The 25,183-nt window shown below is 46.9% G+C and overlaps 3 protein-coding genes across 4 annotated transcripts; 2 read left to right on the forward strand and 1 right to left on the reverse strand.

The window, feature by feature from the left end:
• Nucleotides 1-9,834: 9,834 nt before the first annotated feature.
• si:dkey-82o10.4 (uncharacterized protein LOC797793 homolog) lies at nucleotides 9,835-14,832 on the forward strand. The gene is made up of 5 exons (XM_053887621.1): nucleotides 9,835-10,270; nucleotides 10,467-10,538; nucleotides 10,631-10,757; nucleotides 10,825-10,969; nucleotides 13,128-14,832. Exons 1-5 carry the CDS (start codon nucleotides 9,923-9,925, stop codon nucleotides 13,210-13,212), a joined length of 777 nt encoding a protein of 258 aa, XP_053743596.1. The 5' UTR covers nucleotides 9,835-9,922; the 3' UTR covers nucleotides 13,213-14,832.
• efhb (EF-hand domain family, member B) lies at nucleotides 13,453-19,027 on the reverse strand. Its single transcript, XM_053887625.1, has 13 exons — nucleotides 17,910-19,027; nucleotides 17,466-17,525; nucleotides 17,264-17,401; nucleotides 17,018-17,195; nucleotides 16,861-16,953; nucleotides 16,446-16,566; nucleotides 16,298-16,378; nucleotides 16,162-16,229; nucleotides 15,963-16,099; nucleotides 15,636-15,843; nucleotides 15,347-15,565; nucleotides 14,953-15,134; nucleotides 13,453-14,619 (listed from the first exon to the last, which is right to left on the reverse strand). Exons 1-13 carry the CDS (start codon nucleotides 17,970-17,972, stop codon nucleotides 14,473-14,475), a joined length of 1,695 nt encoding a protein of 564 aa, XP_053743600.1. The 5' UTR covers nucleotides 17,973-19,027; the 3' UTR covers nucleotides 13,453-14,472.
• rab5ab (RAB5A, member RAS oncogene family, b) lies at nucleotides 16,999-24,874 on the forward strand. 2 transcript variants are annotated; one of them, XM_053887623.1, is made up of 6 exons: nucleotides 16,999-17,239; nucleotides 20,950-21,151; nucleotides 22,194-22,345; nucleotides 22,771-22,893; nucleotides 23,023-23,116; nucleotides 23,254-24,874. In XM_053887623.1, exons 2-6 carry the CDS (start codon nucleotides 20,986-20,988, stop codon nucleotides 23,367-23,369), a joined length of 651 nt encoding a protein of 216 aa, XP_053743598.1. In that variant the 5' UTR covers nucleotides 16,999-17,239; nucleotides 20,950-20,985; the 3' UTR covers nucleotides 23,370-24,874. The 2 variants fall into 2 exon arrangements, with proteins under 2 accessions (XP_053743598.1, XP_053743597.1); XM_053887622.1 differs by lacking the exon at nucleotides 16,999-17,239 and adding an exon at nucleotides 18,522-18,733.
• Nucleotides 24,875-25,183: the final 309 nt, after the last annotated feature.

The following is a 25,183-nucleotide window of genomic DNA, read 5'->3' on the forward strand; positions in this document are numbered from 1 at the left end:
TAAAAATACACAAGCGGGGTAATGACCTTTTCGAGTGTTTATTAATGCATATATTTGCAGGCAATTTTTAATTTCTCACATGAAGCGTAAGTAACAAGTATACAGTTAATGAATGATTAATATCGCAGCGCTACAAACACACGATCAACCAAGCGTGATCAGGCATGTTCAGAAAAAAAGGCTCCTAAATCATTTATACTTGCCGACGTGGAGCTTGGTGTCGTCCACAAACAACAAAGATTGTAGCATGAGGAGAGATTAAAATGGTCGCCACAGAAGAAATTTGCATTTATTTTAAACATTTTTTTTACTGTTTTCATGGTTAATATTTACGATTATTTTTCACTGGTGAAATTCTACAGGTCTTCATCCATTTGTAGACGTAAATTGTTCTTTACATAGAGCAGCCCTGAACGGCATGAAGCAGACATGACTTCCTGTTTCTGTACTAAATATATCACAATAAGAGCTGATGGGAAAAAATATTTTGTGCATCAAAAAGTTTCACTACAAAATGAATGTGACAGAAGAAAAAAATCCAAATGAATGAACAAAATCAATGCATGAATTAAAAAGAAAATATAAGTGTATAAATTTCAATGGGCAAAATCATGAATAAATATACATAAATAAATACATTTCATTAAATAAAATAAAAACATGTTAGGAATCTCAAAGAAAATAGTCAAATATGATATTAAATATCATATTTAAAAATGAATATCAATTTCAAACAGTTATTGCAAACATGCTGTGTATTTTAATTTTTTAAATGCACTAAAATAGAAAGTGCTTTATCTTGTGAATTTAACTTTATAAAAATGTGTTGTTGTTTTTTTTACCTATGTTAAAACACTAATATTTGCACAATAGTTCACTACTACTAACTTTAATTTGGATGTTTTGTTGTGTACAAGTTGTCTGTGTTTTAGCCCTTTCAGCGACATTGTTCTCTACTGTGCGAAGAACAGGGTGGACATGTTTCACCTCAGAACCAGGTGATCCGTTTCAATACCTTCAGCCCCATTTCGCCTCTATTTTTGTTGCTTTTGATGAAACTGTTGCCACAAAAATAGCCTTCATCTGCCGCAGCAGGAGCCTCCTCAAATGAAATATTAGGGGGTTTAAACGGCAAAGTGTCTTTACACATATTGTCACTGGCTATAAGAAACACTATCTGCCTCTTGAAATGTGTCAGGAATTACAGCCAATTCCAAAAACATGCATTAGCCCCCACCTGAGGTGTGCGAGTTCTTTCACGTGGGGCAAATATCGCAGCGGAACATGGCGGTGCGCGGCAGCTAACCTGGCAGCCGGCGGAGAATAAGGCAGCGCGGGAAGAAAGCGAGCATGTTATCACGCGCACACATGTGGCCCGGGTAAAGATTAAGCCGTATTCATCCCTGGCTGCGTCGCTGGCTCCTGCCTCAGTCCATCACCAGATATGGCAGCCGTTCAGCCGGGAAGCAGGAGAGGTGCCACGGATTTCACGGCGTTCCCAAATCAGGCCGTCTGGAGACTCAGGCGAGCTTCTCACTCTTCAGCTTTCCCACAGATCGTAAGCTCCGTGCTGATGCTGGGGGTTCGGAATTCTGTTGATGTCGGAGCACCCCCCCACCCGCGCTACCCCAACACTCGCACACAACAATCCCCTGTTGTGCGCATGGAATTGGGAATCATCTGCTGATTCATGCTTCCCGGCGACTATTGTTCACACGTGTTAATATTTCCATGACTTCTCTTCCCTGGAAGGGGAGCGATGGTTGAGCGCTGAGGAGCCAGGGATCGCTGCAGGTCCCTGCTGACGTGTACATCACAGCTGAATGGAGCTCAGCGGCGTGTTGGTCCTGACTGGGGCGGGGGCTTACACCCCCACAGCGTCTTAGGGGCCTCGCCGTGCTAATCTGCTAATAATTCCCGCAGTCCTCTCTAAAAACGTGCACAAAAGGTGTGAGCAAAGTGAGGGCTGGTGGGCGGACGGTGACACGGCGGCGCTGGAGCTCCAACAGGCTCAGAAGCACCAGAGACTGGGGCGCAAAGATGGAGTGAACCTGTCAGTCACCCTCCACTCACTGGCTTTATGAAGCGGGAAGAGAGTTGATCCTGTGTCACTGGTCTGGATGATGCCTCACGGTAGAGTAGGGAATAACAGCTAAAGAAAGCTGATATTGGATGAGCTCAACAGACACAGTGGGTGTGTAGCAGAGGCTGAAGATGGAGAAGTTTAGCGACCTTTGTTGAAAACAGCGAGTGGTTTTCACCTCATTTTCCTTTCAAGTTCAAGAGATAATCATCTTCTTCATGATGCTTAGCTCATCACTTTTATTTGCTTGACTCCGCCCACCTACCATCACATGACAGGCCTCAACATCTGCAACATTCTGTTTGCCCTGCAGGGTGTCAGGACTCACATCCAGGAGAGGCTCAGACTACAGCCAGTGTAGCTTCTTCAATAGGGAGGAGGCCCCGTTGCAGACGTGGAGCAGACTGACTTCACTGTGCCGGCGGGTTCCTCAGACCTCCAGTAGGACTGGACGAGGTTTCTGCCAATAGGAAAAGCCTGGTCCTCTTCACTCCGTCTGCTGCCCCCGCAACATCTGGAGAAGCACAGATGAATGAATGGATTGTCCTGTTATCACAGGAGCTTCTGCTCATGTTCAGTTTGTTTGCAGTGAGTCTGACGTTCAAGAGTGTTGGTCGTCACGGTGATATTCATCACGGACGACCAGGCTTCATCATTTATCTTCGTCCATGTTCTTATTGGCTGAGCGTGAGCTGCGCTGGTGTCGCTCCGACACGCGTCAGTGGCTTTATCGGCTATTTTGCTTGGAGAAGCACTTTAACAACTCTGGACAGACATTTGGAGAAGATGAGGAGGGAGAGCAGGTCATTATTGAGAGGCAGTAGTGGCGCCAGGAGAACGTCTTCAGACCTGCTGGCTCAACCATGAACAGGCCTCCGAAAGTTGGATTTGGAACCTGTGAAAAACCTACTGGCTACGACAAGCCACTCCATCCAGCCCAGGGTTTGACCTTTGACCTCTGCTGTGACCTCATTTTGAGTGGACTTCCTGTCATCATGAATGAATCCAAGGCTTTGTTTCATCATCTGCCAGGGTCTCTGTCATCACTTTGTCGCTGCTCTTGAACCTGAATGTTTTCTTCACCTCTGACACCGGAACATCTCAGAGGTCTCGCTCAGCAGTTAGACTTGGTTCTGGTTTCCATGGTGACGTGGAAGAGGCGAGAGTGGCACGCGAACCTGCGGTGCGTTGAACAGGAAGCCTCTCGAGAGCAGCACTGCCTCAAACTTGTGAGGCGGCTGTGGTCTTCAGGTTCCCCTGCAGTTGGTTCTCCGTCTAGCTCTTACTCCTCGAGCTTCAGCCTCGCTTGGGGTGAATGTGATTTCACTGTCACCTTCCAAAATCCAGTCAGAAGAGGTCACAGGTCAGCCACGTCAACTCTCGACTTTATGTTCAGAAATGATTTTTTTTTTTTATGAAAATGAATTGGCCAGTGGCATAGATATTTTTCATTTGTTATCAACCAAGCGACGTAAAGATGAAGATGAAAGATGAAAAGGTCTTCACCTCGACTGAGCTCCTACTGGACCCAGACTCTCGCGGAGGCCGTCTCCACGCAGCACCTCCAGCACGAGCTTCTGAACCCTGGCATGATGGGAGGTTTGCAGCTCCTCTCTTTGGCGCGGGCTAAATAACTCGTACGTCAAGTGCTGCGGCTGATTTTTGCTCTGAGCATTAACTTCCACAGTAATTTCATCACCACGTTTTATTAAATTTGTTTATGAAGCGGCTTGACAGCTCCAAAGCCTCTTCCCGCCTCACACGGCGTATTTATGTCTGAATACGTAAGCGGGGCCATTATGAATGTCCTCAAATCAGATTTATTCCAGTAAATATATTCTCTTTCCAAATCATTAAAAAAAATGCCAACATGCTGTGTTTATCTTTTTTTAATTTTTTTTTTCACAGGAGGAGAAAAAAACAGGCAGGAATGTGTGAGAAATGTGCAAGGTGGCCTCTTACAGAAGGTGTAGAGGTGGGATAAATTTAATTACGGCTTCAAATATTCATTTGGCAAATATATCAAGGTTGGAGAGACAGGCCCAGGAATGGCAAGCCCGGCTGGCAGCCGCTCACAATGGCGGATGGCAAATGACAGTAATCCATGAAAAGAGAGCAGACATTTATAGAATTTATAGAGAGCAAGTCGCCGTTCTGGATTTCTGATGCTCCTGGGATTTGCTCAACTGCATCCTCACTTTTTCATCCTATAAATGGCGCTGAAACCAAGGAAAAAGTTTCCAATTGGTGCTAATATACGGAGTCAGAGGCGCGGGAGGCACATAAAACCATCAGTTTTCGGCTAAATATCGACAGTAAATCTGACACATTTGCATCGTTTCTGTTCTTTAGTTGCACATTCACTGAGGCGTCCTGTCAAAATATCCCTTTATTCATCCATTTGTGGTTAAAAAAATAACAAATCGGTCACTTTTAGTAGAAGTTTTTCAAACAAATGCAGTGTTTTTTGCGACGTTTTTGGACTCGAGTGCTGGAAATTGTCCCTCGTTGCTCTATTTAGAGATCTCCAGCTTCAGGGTGGAGCAATGGTTCTCCATCCATCACCAACTCCAGTGAGTCTGATTCCATGGCTCTGAACTCAGGAGTCACAGGAGCAGGGACTCAGTCTTCTGTCAGAGGAAACATTAGGGGCTATAACATGAAAGTTAAGGTAGTGGTCAGCGGCACATCCTCGCTACTGTAGCACCACATGTTGGGACTTGTGAGTCCTATACTGACACCTTCAACGTCAGGTTTCCATTTGAAGCACAACCTGACGCTGTGGGCAGCGCAGCACGTAAGAGACTGACAGGGTTTGCTGAGACGCCCCTCTTCTTCCTCACATAATGTGGCACCGTTTGTAAGGAGGAGATGCACATAAGGGGATATAACAAATGAACTCTCCGTGCGGTTCCCTGCACCAGTGTTTTTCAACCATGGTGCCACGGCACACTAGAGTGCTGTGAGAAAATGATCCAGTTTCACCTCATTTGTCCGGAGATAGAGGTGGCATATTAAATCATGACCATGAGAAGGTGTTGAGGAGCAACCCAGGTGAGGAGATCACATGGATTGGCTGACATTCTTTCTCTCCACTCTACTGTAGAGCTGCAGTGTGTTGATGCGCTGATCTGTCTGTCAGTCAAAGCAGCGCTGCTGTGGTGCGCGGCGCTCCTCTTCCCACACACTCACAGCCAAGAAGCCGCTCACATGCGCAACGTCCTGCTGTTTTTAAACCCGATGCACCTCTAACCGGACCACACACTTTCACCACAGAACCATGGAGGGAGGGAGGGATCCTTGTGGGACGCTCGACGCCAAACGTGACGTCTCACTTCAAAACTTTATTGATACTCATGGACTGTCAACGTTTGCTTCCTTGTTTAAAAGTTGGCGAAAATGCACAACAAAATACATGTGCTCCAGAATGTGAAGAGAGAATTTTATGAAAGAATGCAAAGGATTTGTCTGGAAACTCAAAAGTACAGTAAAATCATACAAAAGAGAAGTGGTCAAATCCAAACAGTTATGTAAAGTCAGTAAATACGTCAATAAATCATGATATATTTTGCCATATTGCCAGTCCCTTTCTGGACACACGTGAAACAAATACATTTTCTGCAATTTGTTTCTGCAAATAGCTTGGCAAAATAACAAGCGAGTGTCAGTAGCTACAGTTGTTCACAACCACAAGTGCACTTTGGCCAAGGTTCCTTTGGTGGTGTGACCTGGGATTTTTTCAGTGAACCAAGGGTGCGGTGGCTAGAGAAAAGTTGAAAATCACTGCCTTACATGGGGAGTTTTGGAGGCCATGGTGCTGAGGGTGGATTCACCTGGGTTGACCCTCTCAATCTACCTCAGCCCCCCGACAACGCAAAGCATTTTGGGTTGGAAATAAAAGAACCCACAGCACTAGGTAGAAGCTCTGCCCTGCTCACCTCCCAGGACCCAAGATCTGCTCCTCACTCCGTCACCAGCTCAAGTTCGGTGACACACAGGTATAGTTTTTCATCATAAGTTACAGCAGTGAGTGCCCCCCTCCCCCACTACAGAACCCAGAGAGGACTTGGTCCCAGGACCCGGGTGTAAGAGCACGTCCGACACCAGCATCACCTTCTCTGGCGTCGCCCCCCCTCCCTGGTGGTTGTGTAAGAGATGTTTTGGCAGCAGCCCGTGCACTCTTGAAGCGTCTCGCGGTTGCTCGCAACAACAGCTGCTCTGTCGCCGCTGCACCGAGTACTTCCTGTGACAGCGGGCGAAGCTGGCCTACTTTGATTCTGCGATCTCACTTTACACTTGATATCATCTGCAGGTTGTCTGTGTGTGTGTGTGTGTGTGTGTGTGTCACCATCCCTGGGCTGGAACTTGAGAGTGCAGAGGTGTTTGTCAGTGCAGTTCTGGCGCCAAACATCAAGTCCCTGACGTCTCCGTCTTGTTCTCCTTTCTTCTTCCACTGAGTGGGTTTGAATCTTGGGAGGGGGGGGTCCAGGACCAGCTGGTGTTCAGGTGTTTTCATCGGCACAAACAGTCATAAACCATGACCTACATCCTGACAAGAGCAGCAACTTGCAGCTCTGCGGTGAAGTCATTGAAATAAGTCGACATATATCTGTCTTCAACCCCCCCCCACCCTTCTTTATTTGTTATGTCAGCACTGTCTCTGACCGAAGAGTGTAGTCTAAACGAATTGACAAAGTTGGGGCTAAAACAGCCGACAAAGTTGTTGTTTATATCGTGAACACGGGAGGCAACGGCGGAGGTATAATTCGGAGAGGAAAGCAGGACGGATGCACAGAGAGAGGAGGAGGAAGGGAGGATTGATAGAGACTGATCTGTGCCACGGGGCATTTATGGCTGCTGGGGAGGCAGAGGGGGGACAGGGATAGAATGGGGAAGCGGGTGGGAGGCGGCATTGTCTGCTGTGTCCGCGTGTTTATAGGATTGAGCTCAAGTTTCCTTTGTGTTTCCATTTTGTTGAGGGATTATGTTCTTTGAGAGAGTTGAGCGAGCAGGCGGGCGCAGCGAGTGGAGGCGGAGAAGAGAGAGAGCGCGAGGGGCCGGGCGAGGGAGGACGTCTTTGTTGGCGGAGTTGATCATGAACATGACAGATAGCGGCGTGTTTTCATCAGCGCGCGAGAGCAAGATGTCAGGACACGCCAGCCGCCGCCCGACACTTTACAATCAATTTGCCTCCCAAGAAGCAGCCGCCGCGAGAGCCCTGACCGCCGCCAAAACATTATGACCACCTGCTTCAATATGACCTACGGTTTAAGGAGTTTCAGGCCTCCCTCCACTTCCAGAGTCCCGTTCCCACTTCAGACGACTGGAGAGGAGCATTTGTGTGGCCCCCTTTATATCAGACTGGATCAGCACCAGCATCCCCTCTCCATGCCTTGCTCAACAGTCACTTGTTAGCAAACATCTCAACTGCTTCCTTTGATCTCACCACTGAGTCAACAGAGAAGCTCAAAAATAAAGTCAAGTTTGAATCTGACTGTGTGAAAATACACACCTTTTGTGGTGTTAAAACACATGGTACATTTGCATCACACACACACACACACACACATATATGGGAGGGATGATTTGCATCCCTGAAAGTGCACTTGAGTAACCGTAATTACACGTGACACCAATTACTCTGTTACTTTGTATTAAATTATAATGGGAAATTCCACTGGAGAATTGGAGCCTAATTGCGTCTTCATTTGCATAATTTTGCATATTAATCGCATCTCGGTCGAATAATAAATTTCAGCAGATTTTTTTAATTTATGCGCAGATACAAAAACAAGTTGGGAAATAATTTGGGGACTGTTACTTACAGCCTTTGTGCTAATTCCTCTCATTAGTGGGCGATAAAGTGAACGATACCTGCGCAGTGGATCAGTGGAGCAGCTCCATTCCCTTCAATATAAAAGAAGTGGGATCCAAGATATTAATAGGACTCACGTTTCACCTTCAAAGATTGTTTTCTTCCTGTCTTTTTTCATCCTCTCTTAATTCGTGTCTTCAATTAACAGCGTTTTGTGATTCATTATTGTTATTGTCTCTTCACTGTCTTTGTCTTTGCTCCCATTTTTATTCCTCTTTTCTCACGTGTGACTCTGCAAGGATTTTCTTTCTTTAATATTTAGCCATCACTTTGTGGTCTGAAACAAGTGTTTTATTGTTTTGGGATCCACCAAAAGGTGCAGAAATGCTATGTGTTACACAGGAATTGTTGTGCTGATATTCTAATTTTAATATTTAAATCGGATTATTTTTAAATCTAAAACAATTCTTAGGATTAAAAAGTGTCTAACAGATGATTATCAGACAATATCTATCAATTATTTGTACTTGCAGTCAACATTTAAATCAAAACTCTCTAGCGATTATGTACTGTGTATTTGACTAAACTAATATTATATTTCAAGAGGTTGATTTGTGCTTGAATGAGCGGTAATTGTGAGGTGAATCTTAACTTAAATTGAAATGTGGTTCTGCACCCATAAAGAATACACTGCCCAAAATATGAAAAATAATACAGTCATTCTTTAAAAATTTATTTTAAAACGATGAAAAACATGTCTGTCAGTCATGTGACCGACTTGTTTGCGTGTGAGGCCTTCAGCACTCGCTCCTCACCGAGCGTGAGTCAAAAGAGAGGCGAGAGTCAGGTGAAGCTTCTCTCTGTGGATGCATCCCTCCAGTGTAACCACCCTGGTACTTCAATACTACACCAACTACTACCAATACTGTGTCTATTTCAGCAACTCATAGCTGCCGTTACACCTACTCTGGACGTCTTCTCCTTCCTGCCTTTAAGGAATGTGTTCAGTATTGACATGAAGGAGACGAAACTGTCAGCATCAAGCTGAGGTCAAAGGTCAGCAGGGCCAGTGACTGCTGGCCTCCAGTACTTCCGGCGCTTCTCATCCTGCTTCCTCTCTGTGTTTGTCATCCACACGTGATCGGGGACCATTGATCCCACTCACAGCGCCGTTGTTAATATTCTGCTCCATTCCGCTCGCAGATGTACGACTCAATCTCAGATGGCGCCGATAATTACCGCGACGTTGTTTTTTTCCTCCCCCTGATCCTCGTTCGCCCAAATCCGCTAATTATTGACGAGCGAATACATTTATTAATGCAATTATTTGGGGAGGTGGGCGGAGCCTGGCACACAGGTGCGACACTGACCTGCAATCACTGGCGGCAGCAGCAGCAGCAGGACTTAATGATGTTGCTGGTCTGTTGATCCACATTCACATTTCGAGGACGATTACTGTCGACACCTGCGACGGAAACAAAGAAAAGATATTACAATTTACTGAAAAGTTGCGCGCGAGTGAGCGAGTGGCATCGAACACGAGCAAACGTGAATATCTAGCGCCCTCTATTGGATAGAGTTGATACAACACCTCATCTTCAAACTCCAATTATTCATTATGAACAATATTGTGAACAACTTTTTTTTTATTCTAGCACACGATCACTGAATAAATAAAGTATAGTTCACTCCTAATGTCATTTGTAAAAAAAAACTGTTTAAAGCAATTTTCTTAAACACACAAATTGGCTCATAATGACATATTATTTCCTCATAGGAGAATAGTCTGAATTCAAAAAGGGCTAACGGGGCTAGATTCAACCTTTCGACGATCTTCGTTTACAGTACAAGCGAAAGTTATACATATTTTTTACAGTCAGTGAACGCAGCAGTCACGTGTGTATACTGCCACTGGGCATTGTGGGTAAAATATGGGCTAACTTGCGTAAGCCGCTGCATCCAGCGGTGAAGATGGAGGTTTCTGCTTCGCCGTCTGGAGCACATGCAGCCGCGTGTCGACGGTGATGCAGCGGATAGCGAGCCTGGCTTGGTGCCGGGAGCTCGGCTGCCTCGCTGCCGTCACCCCGGCTCTCTGCACCCGGTGCTTCGGGAGCAGCAGTAGCGTAGCCGCGCCGGTCACTCGCCGGCAGAGGTCGTTGCTGTGGCCGCACGCGAGCCGGAGGACGGTCGAGTTCACCGGTCAGAAGCTCCGACACTTGAGCTCGCGGAGCTCCGGTCCGGATCGCGGTGTGTCCGTGGTGGGAATCCCGGATCCTCTGACATGGATCCGGTGTAAGGTCATCATGTACCTGGTGCTGCTGTACTTTGAGTTAGACCTGACTTCTGAGGAGTTTGAGAGAGGAGTCAAGCAGGTAGTTCAATTATTGTTGTTGTTATGTGCTGCACCACTCAATTTTCCAAACTTTCCATGTAATATTATTTTGCTATGTGGACATATTTCAATGATAGTCGTGACTTTATTTTACAAATGTTTTTGTGCTTCAAAAAATGTGTCACCTACAGGATGAAATTGTGAATGTTTGCTGAAACAATACTCTTCCACTGCAGGCTCTGGTCCACGTCTCTGACTTGATATCGAAGGGTCAATACTGGCACCTGAGGGGGGTGGTATCTATTGAGGTACATAATCGACTGTGGAGCAATGTTGGGCTTCATCATTGTACCTGTTAGGTTTGTCAATAAAACTGACCAGTCAACTCTTTGCTTCTCAGACGATTGAGTACGTGGAGGGAAAGTGTTCCTCCCTCACTGAAGCTCAGAGGAAGCTGCTGGCGGTCAACATGGACGACATCATCTTCCTGCTGCCGGAAGATGTCACCGTGGTCTTTGATTCACACGGTGAGTTCAGGGTCCCAATGAAGTCGTCATGTGTGAGACTCATCCTCAACGAGTCGTGTGTTTGTAGGTAGAAAGTTCTGCCGCGTCGTCATGAGGTTTTGGCTTCTGTCGACTCACGACGGTCCGGATGACCCTGAAGGCACCGCCATATTCAGAGTGGCTCCAAGTGAAGACGGCAGCCCTCAGAAGAAGCTGGCCACGGCTGTGTACGAGTGAGTACAACGTCCAGTCTTCGTGCGGAAGAAGAGCTTCATTTCCAGACAAGATTAAAGTGTCATGACATGATGACGCTGGGGAGCTACAGTTTGGAGAGGTGAAGTTCTGAGTGTGGGCAGGGACAGTCGCCTGGTGTTAAACGCCTTGTCAGGGGAAATTGGAACATATTTCTGAGGGTTGAAGTTGGCTTCAGATGGAGTGAAGAAAGTGAGTTATGAAGAGTGTTTGGAGCAGAACGGGAGTGACTCTTCTGGTTCACAACAGGATTCTGATTTCACACCTGGAAACATTTGATTCAGTAGTGTCTGAAAGGTTTAGAAAAGTCGTGTCTAAGTGAAGAGGTCTGTGGTTAATAGTGAAGACTCTGGTCCGCAGCTTGCAGGAGACCGATTCTCTTACTGTACCGTGATGTGAAAAACTCTCCTGGGTACACATGAAAAGCAAATTGACTGTTAGTTTGACAATAAATATGTTCACTTTGATACACACCAAAAAGTCAGGATTTAAAAGATGTCAAGTACATAGAATGAAAAGTCAACGTTTAAATGAAATGAACCACAAAAAACAAAAAACTGAACCAAAGCAGAATTGAAAACTGGCAAGTGTCGTCACTTGCTGGTGTTATTACGACCGACCCAGTTGGTGTTGGAGAAGAGTCCCTTCTAATTGAAGTCTTAACTCACGGCAGCAAAAGTCAAGCATCCTGTTGCTCCTTCCATTGCTGCTTTTAGAGTCCCGCTGAGGTGATTCACCGCCGAGCAGGAATAATTCCATTCACAGCGCGAGTCGCAGTCAAAGCCTCTTTTTGCCGGCGTCAGTAATCCTGTTAGTTGTTGGACCCCACGCCGAGGTTCTGCTACCTAAAGCCCACCTATCTATTGAGCCAGACCTTTCGCAGAAGTGTTTCACGAGCCCCAATCCGTGCGAGAAAAGCCTGTTACTCTCCGAACGTTATCCCACAGAATCCTGAGCTTGTGATTTCTCGGAGAAAACAACTTTGTCTGAATGTTGCTGCTCATCACCTTTCAAAAGTGCTTAAAGAAAGCTAGTGTGGTGTTCATCTAGGAGGAGGCCCTGGGGCGGACCCGGGAGCCTCTGCCCTGGTCGGGCAGCTCTGGAGGGTCTGGAAAAGTAGAATGCAGAACACACAATATTAGACTGGTCACCGACTGGTCGGCTAATTGTCATACGATTTGTATTGGTGGAGGGACACGCCCACATGGCTCTGTGTGGTCTATAAATACAGTAGAATTTACCATAATTTTTCGGACCATAAGCCGCTACTTTTTTCTCGTCGTCTCAGCCCTGCGGCTAATATATGGATTTTTACAGGCTGATACCACTGAGACGACCATGGTGTCGAATCACACGGGCAAAAACAGCGCATTTTGAGGGCTTTAATGTGAATAAAAGATGGGAGACGCTGTCTCGAGACAAAGTGCGTTCGGCTCAAAAGTACAATGTGAACACTGGTGAGTCGGGTTTGGGCCGGTGACTTGATCCCGGGTGGAGAGCTGAACCTTGTCTATTGTGAGAGCAGCGTGGATCAATCAAGACACTCCGTATTACCCAGCTTGTTTCCGCTATTTCCTCACTCTCCATGCTGGACCCTGTCTTCAAAACTGGTTTTGAAAAGCCGGTTCACCGCTGACCTGTCCACAGCGCAGACAGCACCTCTGCACCTGCAGCTTATAGACCGCTGTGGCTTAAGGATGAACAAGATCTGTTTTCCTTCTTAAATTTAGTGGGTGCAGCTGATATTCCGGTGCGCTCTATAGTCTGGAAATTAGGGTAAATAAATCTAAATAAAATGCATGTCAAACGTTATAAAGGTTTGCGTGGACTTAAATGCTGTTTTGAAACTTTAAATTTTGATTGCATCAAATGTGTTGTGAAAGATGTGTCCTTTGATGTGTTTATGGAATGGTCCCATACTTCCTATGTTTTGGGTCACAGTGGTTGCAGAGCCTCATTCAGTTCTCCTCTCAGGGCGGATTGTGCTAACTCAAAGATGACGTCATGACTAGTTCATGGATGAACCTGTTGGCGAACTTTATGGTCGAATATAGTCGACGAGTCGTTGGAGCCCTACTGTAGAAGAAAGGATGGGCATCGTGGACGATACTGTGATTTAAAAATCGTCTCCAACCTCAGGTTCCACAGAGAGCTGACCCCAGGAGCGTCGCCCGACTGGACCGTCACAACCATCTGGCACTGGCACTGGAAGCTGGCGGAGTGAACGGCAGCCATCTTGGCTGTTATCTTTCTCACAGACTAAAATGTTAGAACGCAGGACAAATCCTGATACTGTGCCTAAAATAAACCCTGACCTCAGGTCTCCAACGGTCACGTCTCATCCAGCAGCACAGATGCAGCCGCTGTGAACCGGTTATGACCAAAAACAGCCCTTTTGTTTAACCCGATGGACCCTTGAACGGTATCAACCCGAGCAGCACCTTGCTATTAGCATAGACGTCATCCCAGCACAGAAAGTTGAACTTTTATTGAAGACATATTAGTGTTCTGGTCCTGGAGATAAGCAACAGGCAGCACGATAATCCATTACCATAGTAAGCAGGAGGGGGCGTAAGACCTGCCACACGCTTGTCTGCGACACTGTTCCCGCCACAAGCGAATGAGGTCGACACGTTGAATGTCTGCGAGTGGAAATGTCACTCCGCACCTGACGGTTCTAATTCAGGCCCGCGGTCACTGCCAGAACCGCGTCAGCCGCCTGAGCCGTCGGCGGCCGCGCTGAAGACCGTGTGTTGTCGAGCTGAATCCGGCTGCCGCATTATTAATGTCGACAACAAATCGGAGGAACAACAGAGGCTTCCATCATTAGCGGCCTCTAATTCATGCATAATGAAACGCACGGAGGATTAGTCTAATTTTCCCGCCGCTGATTCGAGGTCTGCGGAAGTTTGCGTGGGTTTTTCCCTTTTCGGTTCCAGCGGAGCGTTAATGAGATTAAATGAGAGCAGTTAGCTTAGCACGTGTCAGCGCGCTGGTGGCACATTACACACGCCTCTGCATCGCCGCCCCGGACGGAAATTAGCCGACAAACAAAACCAAGTCGTCTCTATCGACATCTTTTATGAGTTCTATTACTGTTGGGCGACGCGGCGACGTGGCGGGGCGCCAAACCGTTTCATTAATCTGGTTAGCGCCAACCATCCCTGTTTGAGCCTCGGCGTCAGCATGATAAGTCAGTGGTCGACTCCGTCAGACTCTTTTTGAAGGTTAATTAATAGAATTAGCTGGCGAATGCGCGCACAATTACGTCTAATGCTCTGACAGCCGCCGTTTGTGAAGACTGCTAATTGACACAGCTCACGCCTCAAAGCAAATGAAGATGTGTCGTCTCAAACAAAAGAGGAATTAAACGTGGACATGAGGAGTCCTCTATGTATCGTGTCGGTGTTTGATACGTGGGAAAATAGGTGGAAGGTAGAGGAGGTGCTCCAGATCCAGCTGGGTCACGGTGGCTGGGGTCGCGCTACATTGCTCCCATCTCCTTCAGAACACTGCGGAAGGCCTCAACACAAACTTCCCCGGCGGGATCTCTCATGGCCGCCAGCTTCCAGGCCTCCGCCAACGTCTCCTCGGAAACGCTCACCCCGACGTTCCTGAAGATCTCAGTCACCTGCAGAGGGAAAGAGCAAAGACAGTCATCTGGAGACAGTTTCTCCTCCAAGCTGAACAGCAAATCTTCAGCAGCAACAAAGCAAGTGAGGTGAGAAGAGGAGGGGAGATAATGGAGTATTGATTCTTCAGGCCCAGAAGAAGACAAACCCTGTTGTTGCCATTTGTAAATCAAGCCTGGCTGTGTAAGCTACACAACAGCTGTTGAATAAACAAGGAGTCACACTCGGATTCTTGCTTTGTGAACAAAAATGTGGAACAAGAACTTTGTTGTGGAGCTACATGCGTACACTTATTCTTCTTTATATTTATGTCCAATATTTCATATTAATACCTCTGCCTTGGTGAGTGGAGAGAAGAAGTGCCGCTCATGAACTCCTTGGATGGAATGAAGCGGAGGGTGCAGGAGGTCGGCGGCAGTGGACGTGTCGCCGTAGTTGGTGGAGTCGCTCACCCTCTTTATACGAGGAGCCGGAAGATCAGATCGTACAGTCGGGACGCCGAACGTGCGGCTGCCTGTGGACAAAAAGATGAGTCAGAAATTCAACCAAGTGACATAGTTCCGGGGTTACAAGGTGGGTCCAGATGTTTCCACTGAAAATGCTAGGCCAAATAAAAGGGCGTGTCCACAAGAGGGCCACACCCTTTTCAAAATCGAGACCTCTCCAAACAAGACTCATGAGCAGCCCGTATCATAGTCCAGCCAGATAATGTTTCCCACACTGTACCTGGCTCGCCAGGTGACTCTCTGTTGCCACTGCCAAAGATGGAGGAGGAGGTTGTGAAGTGTTGTGGTGAGGTCCGGAGCCGCCTCAGGGTGCGAACGGTCTTCAGGGAGCTGCCTGGCGCCACTGGCTCCAAGTCTTCTGGCTGAATTAAAGCTTTAGAAGCTGGAGGCGTCGACGTCTTCCTCTCCATGCTCACTGGAGCTGAACAGGTTGGCCGCTCTGACCAAAGACGATATGAGTCTGAGCAGCGCCACCTATCTATAGTGAGCAGCGACGGCGCACAACCAACCGCTTGTTAGGATCCTCTGCTCTCGTCGGTTGAGGGGCATGTTGTCCTTCCAGTTGAGGAAGTTGGCAAACTCCAGGAAGTTGATACCGCCGTCATTCTCGCTGTGGCAGTGGCTCATGAGCTCATCCAGGACTGAATCACTCACGTCCAGCTGGAACTCGCCACACACTTCCTGCAGTTGCTCTTTGCCGATCACTCCCTCGCCTTTCTGGAGGTGAACATGAGTTCAAATAAACCCTGTCATGTAGCCAGTTGAATGTTTGTGTTGTAAGTGCTGTGAGAGAACCAGAGGCTCGAGTGACCACTCGGACCTGCTCTGATCTTCACCTTGTCGTAATGCCTGAAGGCCTGCAGCAGAGACGGGAACTTCTGGTGGTTGAGCTTCTTCAGCTGGTGTTGCAGAGCGACCACTTGAGCTGGCAGCGGGGCTCTTGGCTGCGCGCAGGTGAGCAGATCTCCGACCCCTGCAGGGGTCACGGCTCGTGTCACCGACTCACTTGTCTCACACGTGTTCAGGAAAACTCACCGCACTCGTCGCTCTGGCCTCGAACTCCAAAGGTCCAGTCTGCTGGAACGTTGGCTCCCTTTCCTTCCCTTCAGTGCCAAGACAAAGTAGATATAAGCCCAAGTGAGACCACGCTCAGAGACAGAGAGAATCTCACGTGTTCTTCACGTTGTACAGCCGCATCAGCTTCTCTCTGGAGCCGCTGGATCTGGTCCAAACCGGCTTTGGGTTGTGGAACCTGCCAGATGGAATCAGAATCTTAACTCATTTAACTCATTTAGTCAAAACGACTCTCCCGCTCTCACCTCAGTGGCTCGTCGTACCATCGCAGAGTTCTGCAGAGGTCGTGCCCATCATTGGAGTGAGGCGTGATAATCCCAAACCTGCTGTCTGCGCTGACCTGGAACTGCCTGTCAGGCCACTCACCTGCAACACACGCATAAGTCCTGCCTATTGAATGGGTTAAACACAGTCATGGGCCACATAAAATGAAGTGGTGGGCCAGGCTTGGCCCACGGGTCTTGAGTTTGACACGTGTCGTGGAGCATGTGTCGCTAAAAATGCAACTGAATGAGCTCATGGATACGTTGCTTGAGAAATAAATGTAGCTTTACTTCTTCCTGGTAATTCAGTCAAATAAACATATTCTGATTAATGTGTCTTAACGTTTTCAGTAGCAATTGATAGAAGCATATGAACACATCTGAAAAGTCTTCTCACCGGTGAGCGGGTCTTTATTGCTCCCCATGTGAGTGTCTCTCTCCATCGGCTCTGATGGCTTTGATGAATAGATGATGTCACCAACAGTCACATCTGGACGACATCAAAGGTTGGTGTCGGGTTGATAAGCTGAGGAAGATCTTGCCGTGGCACAAACCTTTTGCACTTTTTATGCCAAATGTGATGTTGCTGTTGTACCAGGGAGGAAGTCCTGTCCTCTGGTCATATGACCGCCCCAGCGGCGCCCTGCGTCTGGAGGCGTAGCCGGATTCTCTGAGCTCCTGAAGCCTCTCCTGGAAGACGGTTCTCCGCGGAAGGTTCAGGATCGTACAGGTCTGGGATCGTAAGTTTGGAGAATCAACAACTTTTAATATCAAATGTGAGTATATTTTACTGTCCGTACACTGTCAGAACTTTTGGTTCTGATGCCGTGAACAAGTGAGCCAGCAACATCTGGGTCATTTGCTTTTCCAGGGTGTCTCGTCCGCACACCGGGCTGTTGGTGATGGTGGAATTTTTGAACCTCAGGTGGGGTAGGAGGCTGAAATGAAAGTAAGATCAGGACAGCAACACAAAGGACCTACAGAGGCCTGAGCTCAGCTCACCCCTGACATGTCCTGCAAGCAGTCCTTCGCTCTGTCACCAGCAGGTTTCAGCTTGCCAGCCTGGAAAAACAAATGTTTTAGGGGTGGTTGTTTGCATCCACCTGGATATTATAAATCTGGTTGGTATTTTGGTTTGGATTAGAAGGTCTGAATACAGTAGTTATAATACATAGATACCAAAACAAACCATCACAACCAGAATTATAGTTCAAATATCTTGCAGTAAGTTGGAGAAGTCAATAAAAGTATCAGACAATTACTTAAATACTTTTAACATTAGAAAAATGTTTTGGTTTTTTTAAGTATCGTCCAATGAGGTATAGGAGCTTTAACAAGATGAATGAAGTATTAAAAAAAATATATATATTTTTTTTTTTTTTTTTTTTTTTTTTCGTGTGGCAACCTGGAGGTTCGAGTAACTGCAGCAGGTGAAAGTTGACTTACCCGCGGTAGAGTTGGAAAAGTGTGCGTGCGGTTTACTTGGTCCGGTCTATATTCGTCAGCCATGGTTCCTCAACTTGTCCTTTTCTTTTGTTGTACATTAAGGTGTTTTCAGTCTAAGCTAACAGGCGTTAGCAATCTGAAGCCGGGGCAGTTTGCTGTGTGGTTGCCGAGCAACGGGACTGCTGCATTCACGGACCCGGTCCAAACTAAACATTTGCTTCCGATTTTTTTTTTTTTTTCCTGAGCAATTACAAGTCGTTTTGTGTTTTTATCTGTTGTGATTTTACAGGGTTTGGGTTGTTGCCCGACGCTCATGTATGTCTCTTACATGTTTTCCTTTTTTTTTTTAAATATGAAATTACAGATTCATGAAGTTGAATGTTAAATCGCTGCTACAAACGTATTATACGCCAGCAATAACTTTTTTTTTCCATTTTGTTCCATTCAGTTACTGTTTTAGCGACAATCTCCGGCGAACCAAGGGGACTGTACAATAATTTCCCATCATTCATCCAGACAAAAACACTAATACCATTTGCGATGAACTATTAGAAAAACGATTTGGAAAGACATTTAATGACAGATATATATCGGCGCTGATGATTGGCCCCGAGGCGAATTGTCAAGTCCAGTCATCCGATCTGTCATCATCCTTCGTACGATGCGAAAGGGAAGTTGAGAGTAGTGAAGAGGGACATCGCGGATCCAGTTGAACTATAACGTCTGTGTGGCTGACTGGGTTGCCACACGCCGCCAGAGAGACTGTGTTATCCTGGACACATTATTCCGGAGACGTAGTTTCGTTAACTCCCGTCATATTTGGGGTAAGTGAGTGGCTAACCCGGGGAGCTAACAGCTAACCGCAGGACTCCTCCCGAAGCCACCGCTGGTAAAAACGGATTCGTCTGCCTTCTGTCTCAGCAGTTAGCACCGGGAGATGCTGGCCTCGGCTCACTGTGCATCCATGTCCACTAGAACATAGGAGAATAACCTTACTAAAGAGTTTCCAGCTCACCCGCCGCTTAGCAGGACTCGGCAGACAGCTAACTCTACTTAGCTGTCAGTAGCTGTACACACCCAAACCTGCATCATCATACGCTCGCGAAAACGTCACTTTTATGTCCGTTTAAACATACACACCAGCGCATACTGAGAAAGGGCTTCTTAAAACGCCCTCTGGATCTGTTGGGCTTCCAACTTAACGTTTATATTCCGAATTTCCTACGATACGTAGCCGCAAAGCTAACGCTAGCCTGCTAATGCTTGCTCGTCAACAACAACATAACAGGTTATTTGTGGTTGTCTGTGTCGTAACGCGATTTCCCACGAAGCTGGCGTCGATTCTGTGTTGTTGTTTACTTTCTTTATTGAAACAATGTCTGTGCTCTGTTGTGATGAGGATTCTGTCGATTAGTGTCCGTTTCTGGGTCATATCTGACACTCTCACATTAATCTGACCTGAGTTAAACTCGTCTCAATGAATGACTGTTTATTTCACAATCTCCTCTAACACATTGTAAGTGCCTGACATGACAAATTTATATGGCATTTGTAGTGTTCTTTACGTAACGTGGCTACATTCTAGTTAAATATTCTGCCTTCATTTCACAGAGATTAAAAAGGAGCAGAGTGACAACTCCATTAATGTAATTTTGCCCCATATTCCCACGTGTCCATATTTGTTCTGCACAGTGGCCATGTGTAAGTCTGTGTGGGGTCCTTTATGTTGTGTGTTACACTCTAGAATTGTTCTCTTACTGTCAGTGGGTTTCATATTTTTCACTCGCGTTCTTCAAATGTACAGTTGTGGTTTTACCATATGGTTGGTTTTCCTTCTCTGCTCCTCATCAGGAGTTAGATCTGGTACTCGTCCATTTCTGGGTCTTAGCAGAACCAGCAGTGCCAGTCTCTACTTGCTGGGGAAATTTCAGTTGTTTTGCTTTAGCAAACGGTTCATTTGTATGATCTGTGTAATCTGCCTCATGATCAGAGCCCTTTTCTGTATTGTAAGCAGTGTAGTATCTTGTGGTCGAGTGAAGACATAGGTGTCACACCACCTCATTCCTACAGCTCAGCACTACATACATGTCATAAAAGAAATGGTTGTGTATGACATCAGATGTTGTATTTGCTGCTGTGATGGAAAGTTGACTCATCAATGTTTGTCTTGTACCTGTTCCACCTATTTGTTTAATGGTGGAAAGAAATACATCTTTTGTTGACAGAGGAACTGAAAAATGCTCAGAACTGCAAAGCCATTTGTTGACTCATCGTCTAGTCGCTTATCGTGATCATGCTGTCATTCATCAAACATTGTGCCTCTTTTGAAGAAATGTAAAGTCATGACACAGATTTAGTGTTGTCCTTGAATATGTCGTGACTATGTTATTCAGGGTTTAGACGCTAAAATGAAGTATTTATTATCCAAATATCCATATCAGTTTGCTCCATGCCGGTTGAACCAATGATAAATATGAATGTCATTTATCTGCTCTGGCTCATGTCAGATGACTGCTGCTGTGATTTATGTGTACTGACCATATCATCTTAGATAAAAGTTGCATAGATACAAATATTGGTTCAAGGGTACGGCCTAGTTTTTGTGGGCATTGTAGGCAATGTAGCATTGATAATACAGTTGAAATAGTTTTTTCGTGGTCGCTATTTTAGTGTTCTCAAGATTGAGATCACGGATGTGATGTAGAAGGCGTTGGAGAGGATGGTTGTGACCAGAGAGGTCGAGGAAACGGGCTTGATTTCAGTCTGCACTAAGATTTATGTTTCAGGTCTTTGTCATGTTACTTCTAATTTACAACAAAGTGTGTGACCTCCACACACACCTGTTAATCAACTATGCATGGATGCTTGTCTGTACACGCTGAGTGTGGAGCCATGGTTAACAGAGCGGCATATTTCACTGTGGGGTTATGGGAAAATGTCTTCCATACACGGAGCTGTGTTTTGGAAACGACTTTGAAAGTCATGGTTTTAAATGACAACAGCTTTTCCTGTCCCACTCATTTGGGTCTTTTCCCCACAGGTCAACGTTGAGAGGAGAGCGTCCACAGACGGCGACATGGCAAGTAGAGGCGGAGCTACGCGACCCAACGGGCCAAACGCAGGCAACAAGATCTGCCAGTTCAAACTTGTGCTATTAGGGGAGTCGGCGGTGGGAAAGTCCAGTCTCGTCCTCCGGTTCGTCAAGGGACAGTTTCATGAATTTCAGGAGAGCACGATTGGAGGTCAGTGGTCAAGTGATGTCATCAGGTGTTCATGGTGACTGTCCCGGTGTTGTGAAGGAAGCAGGTGGGCCTATAGGTTTTATTTTTCTTTGTCCACTAAGCCACTTTATCCCTCTGCCTTTGTCGGGCCGCGCCCATGCAGAGTTCAGCCGCCTGGAATGGCTCACCATCCAAACAAAGCACCAAGGTGTGAGTGAATAGAAGAAGCACGTTGCTCCTCAAATATATGCTTCACTCCAGTCTGCTCTTGTGATGCTGCTGTAGCTCTGGAGTCAGTTTGGTGCCATCACAGAGGTGTGAATGGACCTCGGCAGATGACAATCTACCTACCGTCTCAGCTGGAGATGACAACTGCAGGGTCATCACAGAACCTCTGAAGGAAGCAGTGTGATGAGTGGTGGCCCATGAGAAAAAAGAATTGGATATGGATCGACTATAACAGTAGCGTCTTAACTCAGTGTTAAACGTCTTTTCCACTGCCCTATCTCAGAAATGAACCTCCAGAAACATCTTTGATGTGGCCTGGTCTTGTTGTTTGTGCAAACAAGATGGTGTTTATGTTTGACACATCGACATGTCTTTGTTGCACAGTAAATAGACGTCAACCCGACTTAGTCAGTTGAAACGTCCCCACCTCGTGCAGGCAAGCTGACCTGATATTAAAGGACTGTGCCACAGAATGGTGGCTTCAGCTTCAGTAAAGCAGGTCCGAGAAGGTCAGCGTGTCCATGTGTGAATGAGTGTTTCAGTGCCTGTACCTCTCTTGGGTCATATGGGGGATCAAGTCTGCAGGTGAGTGAGGGCGGGCTGCCACTCTCAGTCTCTGCTTTGTCGTTAAATGTGAAACACTAAATGTCCTTCTTGTCACTTGCGTCATTCTGTCTCTGGAATATCTGAGTTTTCATGAAGACAAATCTGGATCATGACTGAAATGTTTTAGGATTCTGTGACCTCAACAAGGGTCTGCCATGTGACTGATAATGCAGTTCACATTTCAGTGTGTCCCGTTGGTGACCGGTGCCTTTGCTCTGTCCCCCTGCAGCTGCCTTCCTGACTCAGACAGTATGTTTGGACGACACGACGGTCAAGTTTGAAATCTGGGACACAGCTGGTCAGGAGCGCTACCACAGTCTGGCCCCCATGTACTACAGAGGTGCCCAGGCCGCTATTGTGGTCTATGACATCACCAACGAGGTGAGTATGTCCCAGCCCTCCACCCATACCTGAGCCCCTCAGGCCAATTCATGCAAGACAACATGGGGTCAGGGAGGCGGCACCTGAGCCACATACCAAGTCTCTCCTGCGTATCCTGGGTCTGAACACCTGGTCCTGTCTTCTCCTGCGGAGCACTTGCTCTACTCTGAGTCTCTCCTGGATGAATGAGCTGCTGAGGAAGCTGTGATCTTGTTCTTTTCAGTCACTACTCAGAAAGGTCCAGGACCTTTGTCACTCTCACCTTTGTCTCGGCTCCGCCGGATCGTATCTTTGCTGAGGCCAGCGATGTTGCGATGTTTGATAAACATATGACTGGAGGATGTTTCAGGCCGCACCATCTGACTGACACGCCGTGTTTCTGTCCTGGTTCAGAGCCGGGTATTTAAATGTCTCTTTCTCTGCAGGAGTCGTTTGTCCGGGCGAAGAACTGGGTCAAAGAGCTTCAGAGACAAGCCAGCCCCAATATTGTAATAGCGCTGGCGGGGAACAAAGCCGACCTGGCCAACAAGAGAGCACTGGACTTCCAGGTTTTCAATCTCGTGCTTCATTCTGAATCATGTTGTTGGGCTGTGCTTTCTGTCTTGCTGGAGTGGATCTCCATCGTGTACTTTTGTGTGTCTGCTGCAAGCCTCTGACCGCAAGTGTTGTGTTGCCAGGACGCACAGTCGTACGCAGACGACAACAGCTTGCTTTTCATGGAAACATCAGCAAAGACATCGATGAATGTCAACGAGATCTTCATGGCCATTGGTGAGTAGAGAAGGTCCACGCGCACCTGACAGCCCTCAGAGAGGGGCTCACCCTCATGCTGACCCCAGCCCAGTGAGATCAGCTCTATGGTTTCAGTTGGCACCACGAGTGATGCCACCACTTTTTGTTTTCAACAGCAAAAAAATTGCCCAAGAACGAGCCTCAGGCTGCTGGGGCCAACAGCGGGCGGAACCGAGGAGTGGACCTGACGGAGTCGGCCCAGCCCTCCAGCCGCCCCTGCTGCAGTAACTAACCTGCGCTTCCTGCTCACACACACACACACATAAACACACAGACACACACCGCCCTCCCCTCTCAGCAGAACAACAGGACATCGGGCTCGTCTGCTGCCTGCCGTCGGACCGACAACCTCACCCCTTCGGAATAGCTAAAGACTCTGTATAGCTGCATTTCTAATACCCTCTTTTGTTGGTGGTTTTTTTTTTTTTTTTTTAACTTTTTTTAAGAAGTGTATATCAGTATAACGGATGCATGTATCACTACAACGCCTAAACCACACACTTTTATCTCAACTAACCCGTCTCGGAGCGAGCAAATTTGTGAGCGTGTCATGTGACCACGGCATCCAGGAGCAAACACTGTGCTGGTCAGCTCAGGTCTGAGGAGGTTACAAAAGGATCGCGGATTACTTTGATCCACAAGCTTGGACTTCTGTGACTGCCATCATGGCTGCCAGCGATGAGGTCAGAGCGGCGGACTAGCTTTCCCATAACGTTATGAGCTACTGGTTAAATATTTCCATTTAAAATTTAAATGCAAACGTAGTTTCATTTGTCATCCAGCAGAGGGCGTCATTGTAGCGCCGACTACTCTGACTACATTTTTCACGAACCGGTTGATTTCTAAAGTGCAGATTATAAAAGTTCTGTGGGACACGCGGCGTCATAACAGTGAAGAGTGTGTATTAAGTTGGTCAGAGCAAAATAACACCCAGCTGTTGAAGTGTCTTCGAGCTTCATTCAGACAACATGGAAATAACAAATTCTTGTGTAGTTCGTCTTTTCAGCCAGCAGAGGGCGTGATAGACACCGTTTTGGCGCTAGTTGAAGTTGGTTGAAAAGGATTTCAGGGACAAATCCAACTGAAGTGTGAATGCTGTGAGGTCCTCGTGACGTCAGATCTTAACCGTTGGATCATGATTTGGAGGTTGGTAACAAAATGGCAGCCCTGTTGTGACCCAGTCTGACTCCCTGGAAGAGTCAAGTTGTCGCCGACCTGCCACACTTTTGGGACCCGAACTTCCTCACCAGTGCGGGAGGTCGACCTCTTCCATGCCTCGACCCGCTCGCGAGACCCAGAGATCCAGAGCCGCTCCACCTCCACACGGGTTTCTCTTCCGCTCTGCTCATTCGTGACCGTGTCACATCCAGTGGTGGTCTTTTTTAGGTCTCTCTGTCGTGTTATTAACAAACCCTCTGGTGTCTGCTTACTTTTCTCTCAGCCATTTCTTTCTTCTTTCTCTCTTTCTCTCTCTCTGTCTCTCTCTTGCATTGCACAGTGTTGATCATGTTTTAATTATAACGACCGCCCTTCCATTTTATACGACGGACTGGCTGGGCTGCCCCAGGGCAGCACCGTAACACCCCGGCTGGTGGTCTCCCTCTCCTGCAGCTCAATGAATTTTAATGTACAACTGCATTACTAGTGACGGGCTGAACCCTTCCAGTGTCTGAAACGACTAAATAAATTGAATAAAGAGGTTTGACGAGTGACTTTCCCTCCGCCATGTCGACACCTGAGCCTCAGCAAAGCTGGTTCCAGGTGATGGGCTCCTGGTTCTGAGGTCTGATGGAAAAGCTGCTGAGAGCTTCTCATGCTCTGTGGACGTGACACCAGGGGGGCCTGAGCTCACCTGTATAACAGACCAGACTCCCTTCAGAACTAGAACATCTAAGTGGACCTGCCATCTTTGAAACATACTGTGTGAGAAGCTGCAGGGAAGTGGACCATGTACACACCGCAGGATTCAAAAGAAGTGTAAGGATTCATGTGCAATGAATCCTTGGAGACGGCCGCTGAAAACTCAAGTGAAGAGAGAAAAAAAAG

The sequence above is a fragment of the Synchiropus splendidus genome, chromosome 15, assembly GCF_027744825.2.
Source record: "Synchiropus splendidus isolate RoL2022-P1 chromosome 15, RoL_Sspl_1.0, whole genome shotgun sequence".
Lineage (NCBI taxonomy): Eukaryota > Metazoa > Chordata > Actinopteri > Syngnathiformes > Callionymidae > Synchiropus > Synchiropus splendidus.

Bases quoted from the DNA above. Each gene is read 5' to 3' on its own strand.
- si:dkey-82o10.4 (XM_053887621.1), top strand. From the start codon at position 9,923: ATGCAGCGGATAGCGAGCCTGGCTTGGTGCCGGGAGCTCGGCTGCCTC. The intron at 10,539-10,630 runs GTACATAATCGA...TTTGCTTCTCAG, and splicing joins GGGGGGTGGTATCTATTGAG to ACGATTGAGTACGTGGAGGG. The intron at 10,758-10,824 runs GTGAGTTCAGGG...GTGTGTTTGTAG, and splicing joins CGTGGTCTTTGATTCACACG to GTAGAAAGTTCTGCCGCGTC.
- efhb (XM_053887625.1), bottom strand. From the start codon at position 17,972: ATGGCTGACGAATATAGACCGGACCAAGTAAACCGCACGCACACTTTT. The intron at 17,526-17,909 runs GTAAGTCAACTT...TTGTTTTTCCAG, and splicing joins CTTTTCCAACTCTACCGCGG to GCTGGCAAGCTGAAACCTGC. The intron at 16,100-16,161 runs GTGAGTTTTCCT...TGACCCCTGCAG, and splicing joins AGGCCAGAGCGACGAGTGCG to GGGTCGGAGATCTGCTCACC.
- rab5ab (XM_053887623.1), top strand. From the start codon at position 20,986: ATGGCAAGTAGAGGCGGAGCTACGCGACCCAACGGGCCAAACGCAGGC. The intron at 22,346-22,770 runs GTGAGTATGTCC...CTTTCTCTGCAG, and splicing joins TCTATGACATCACCAACGAG to GAGTCGTTTGTCCGGGCGAA. The intron at 22,894-23,022 runs GTTTTCAATCTC...TTGTGTTGCCAG, and splicing joins AGAGAGCACTGGACTTCCAG to GACGCACAGTCGTACGCAGA.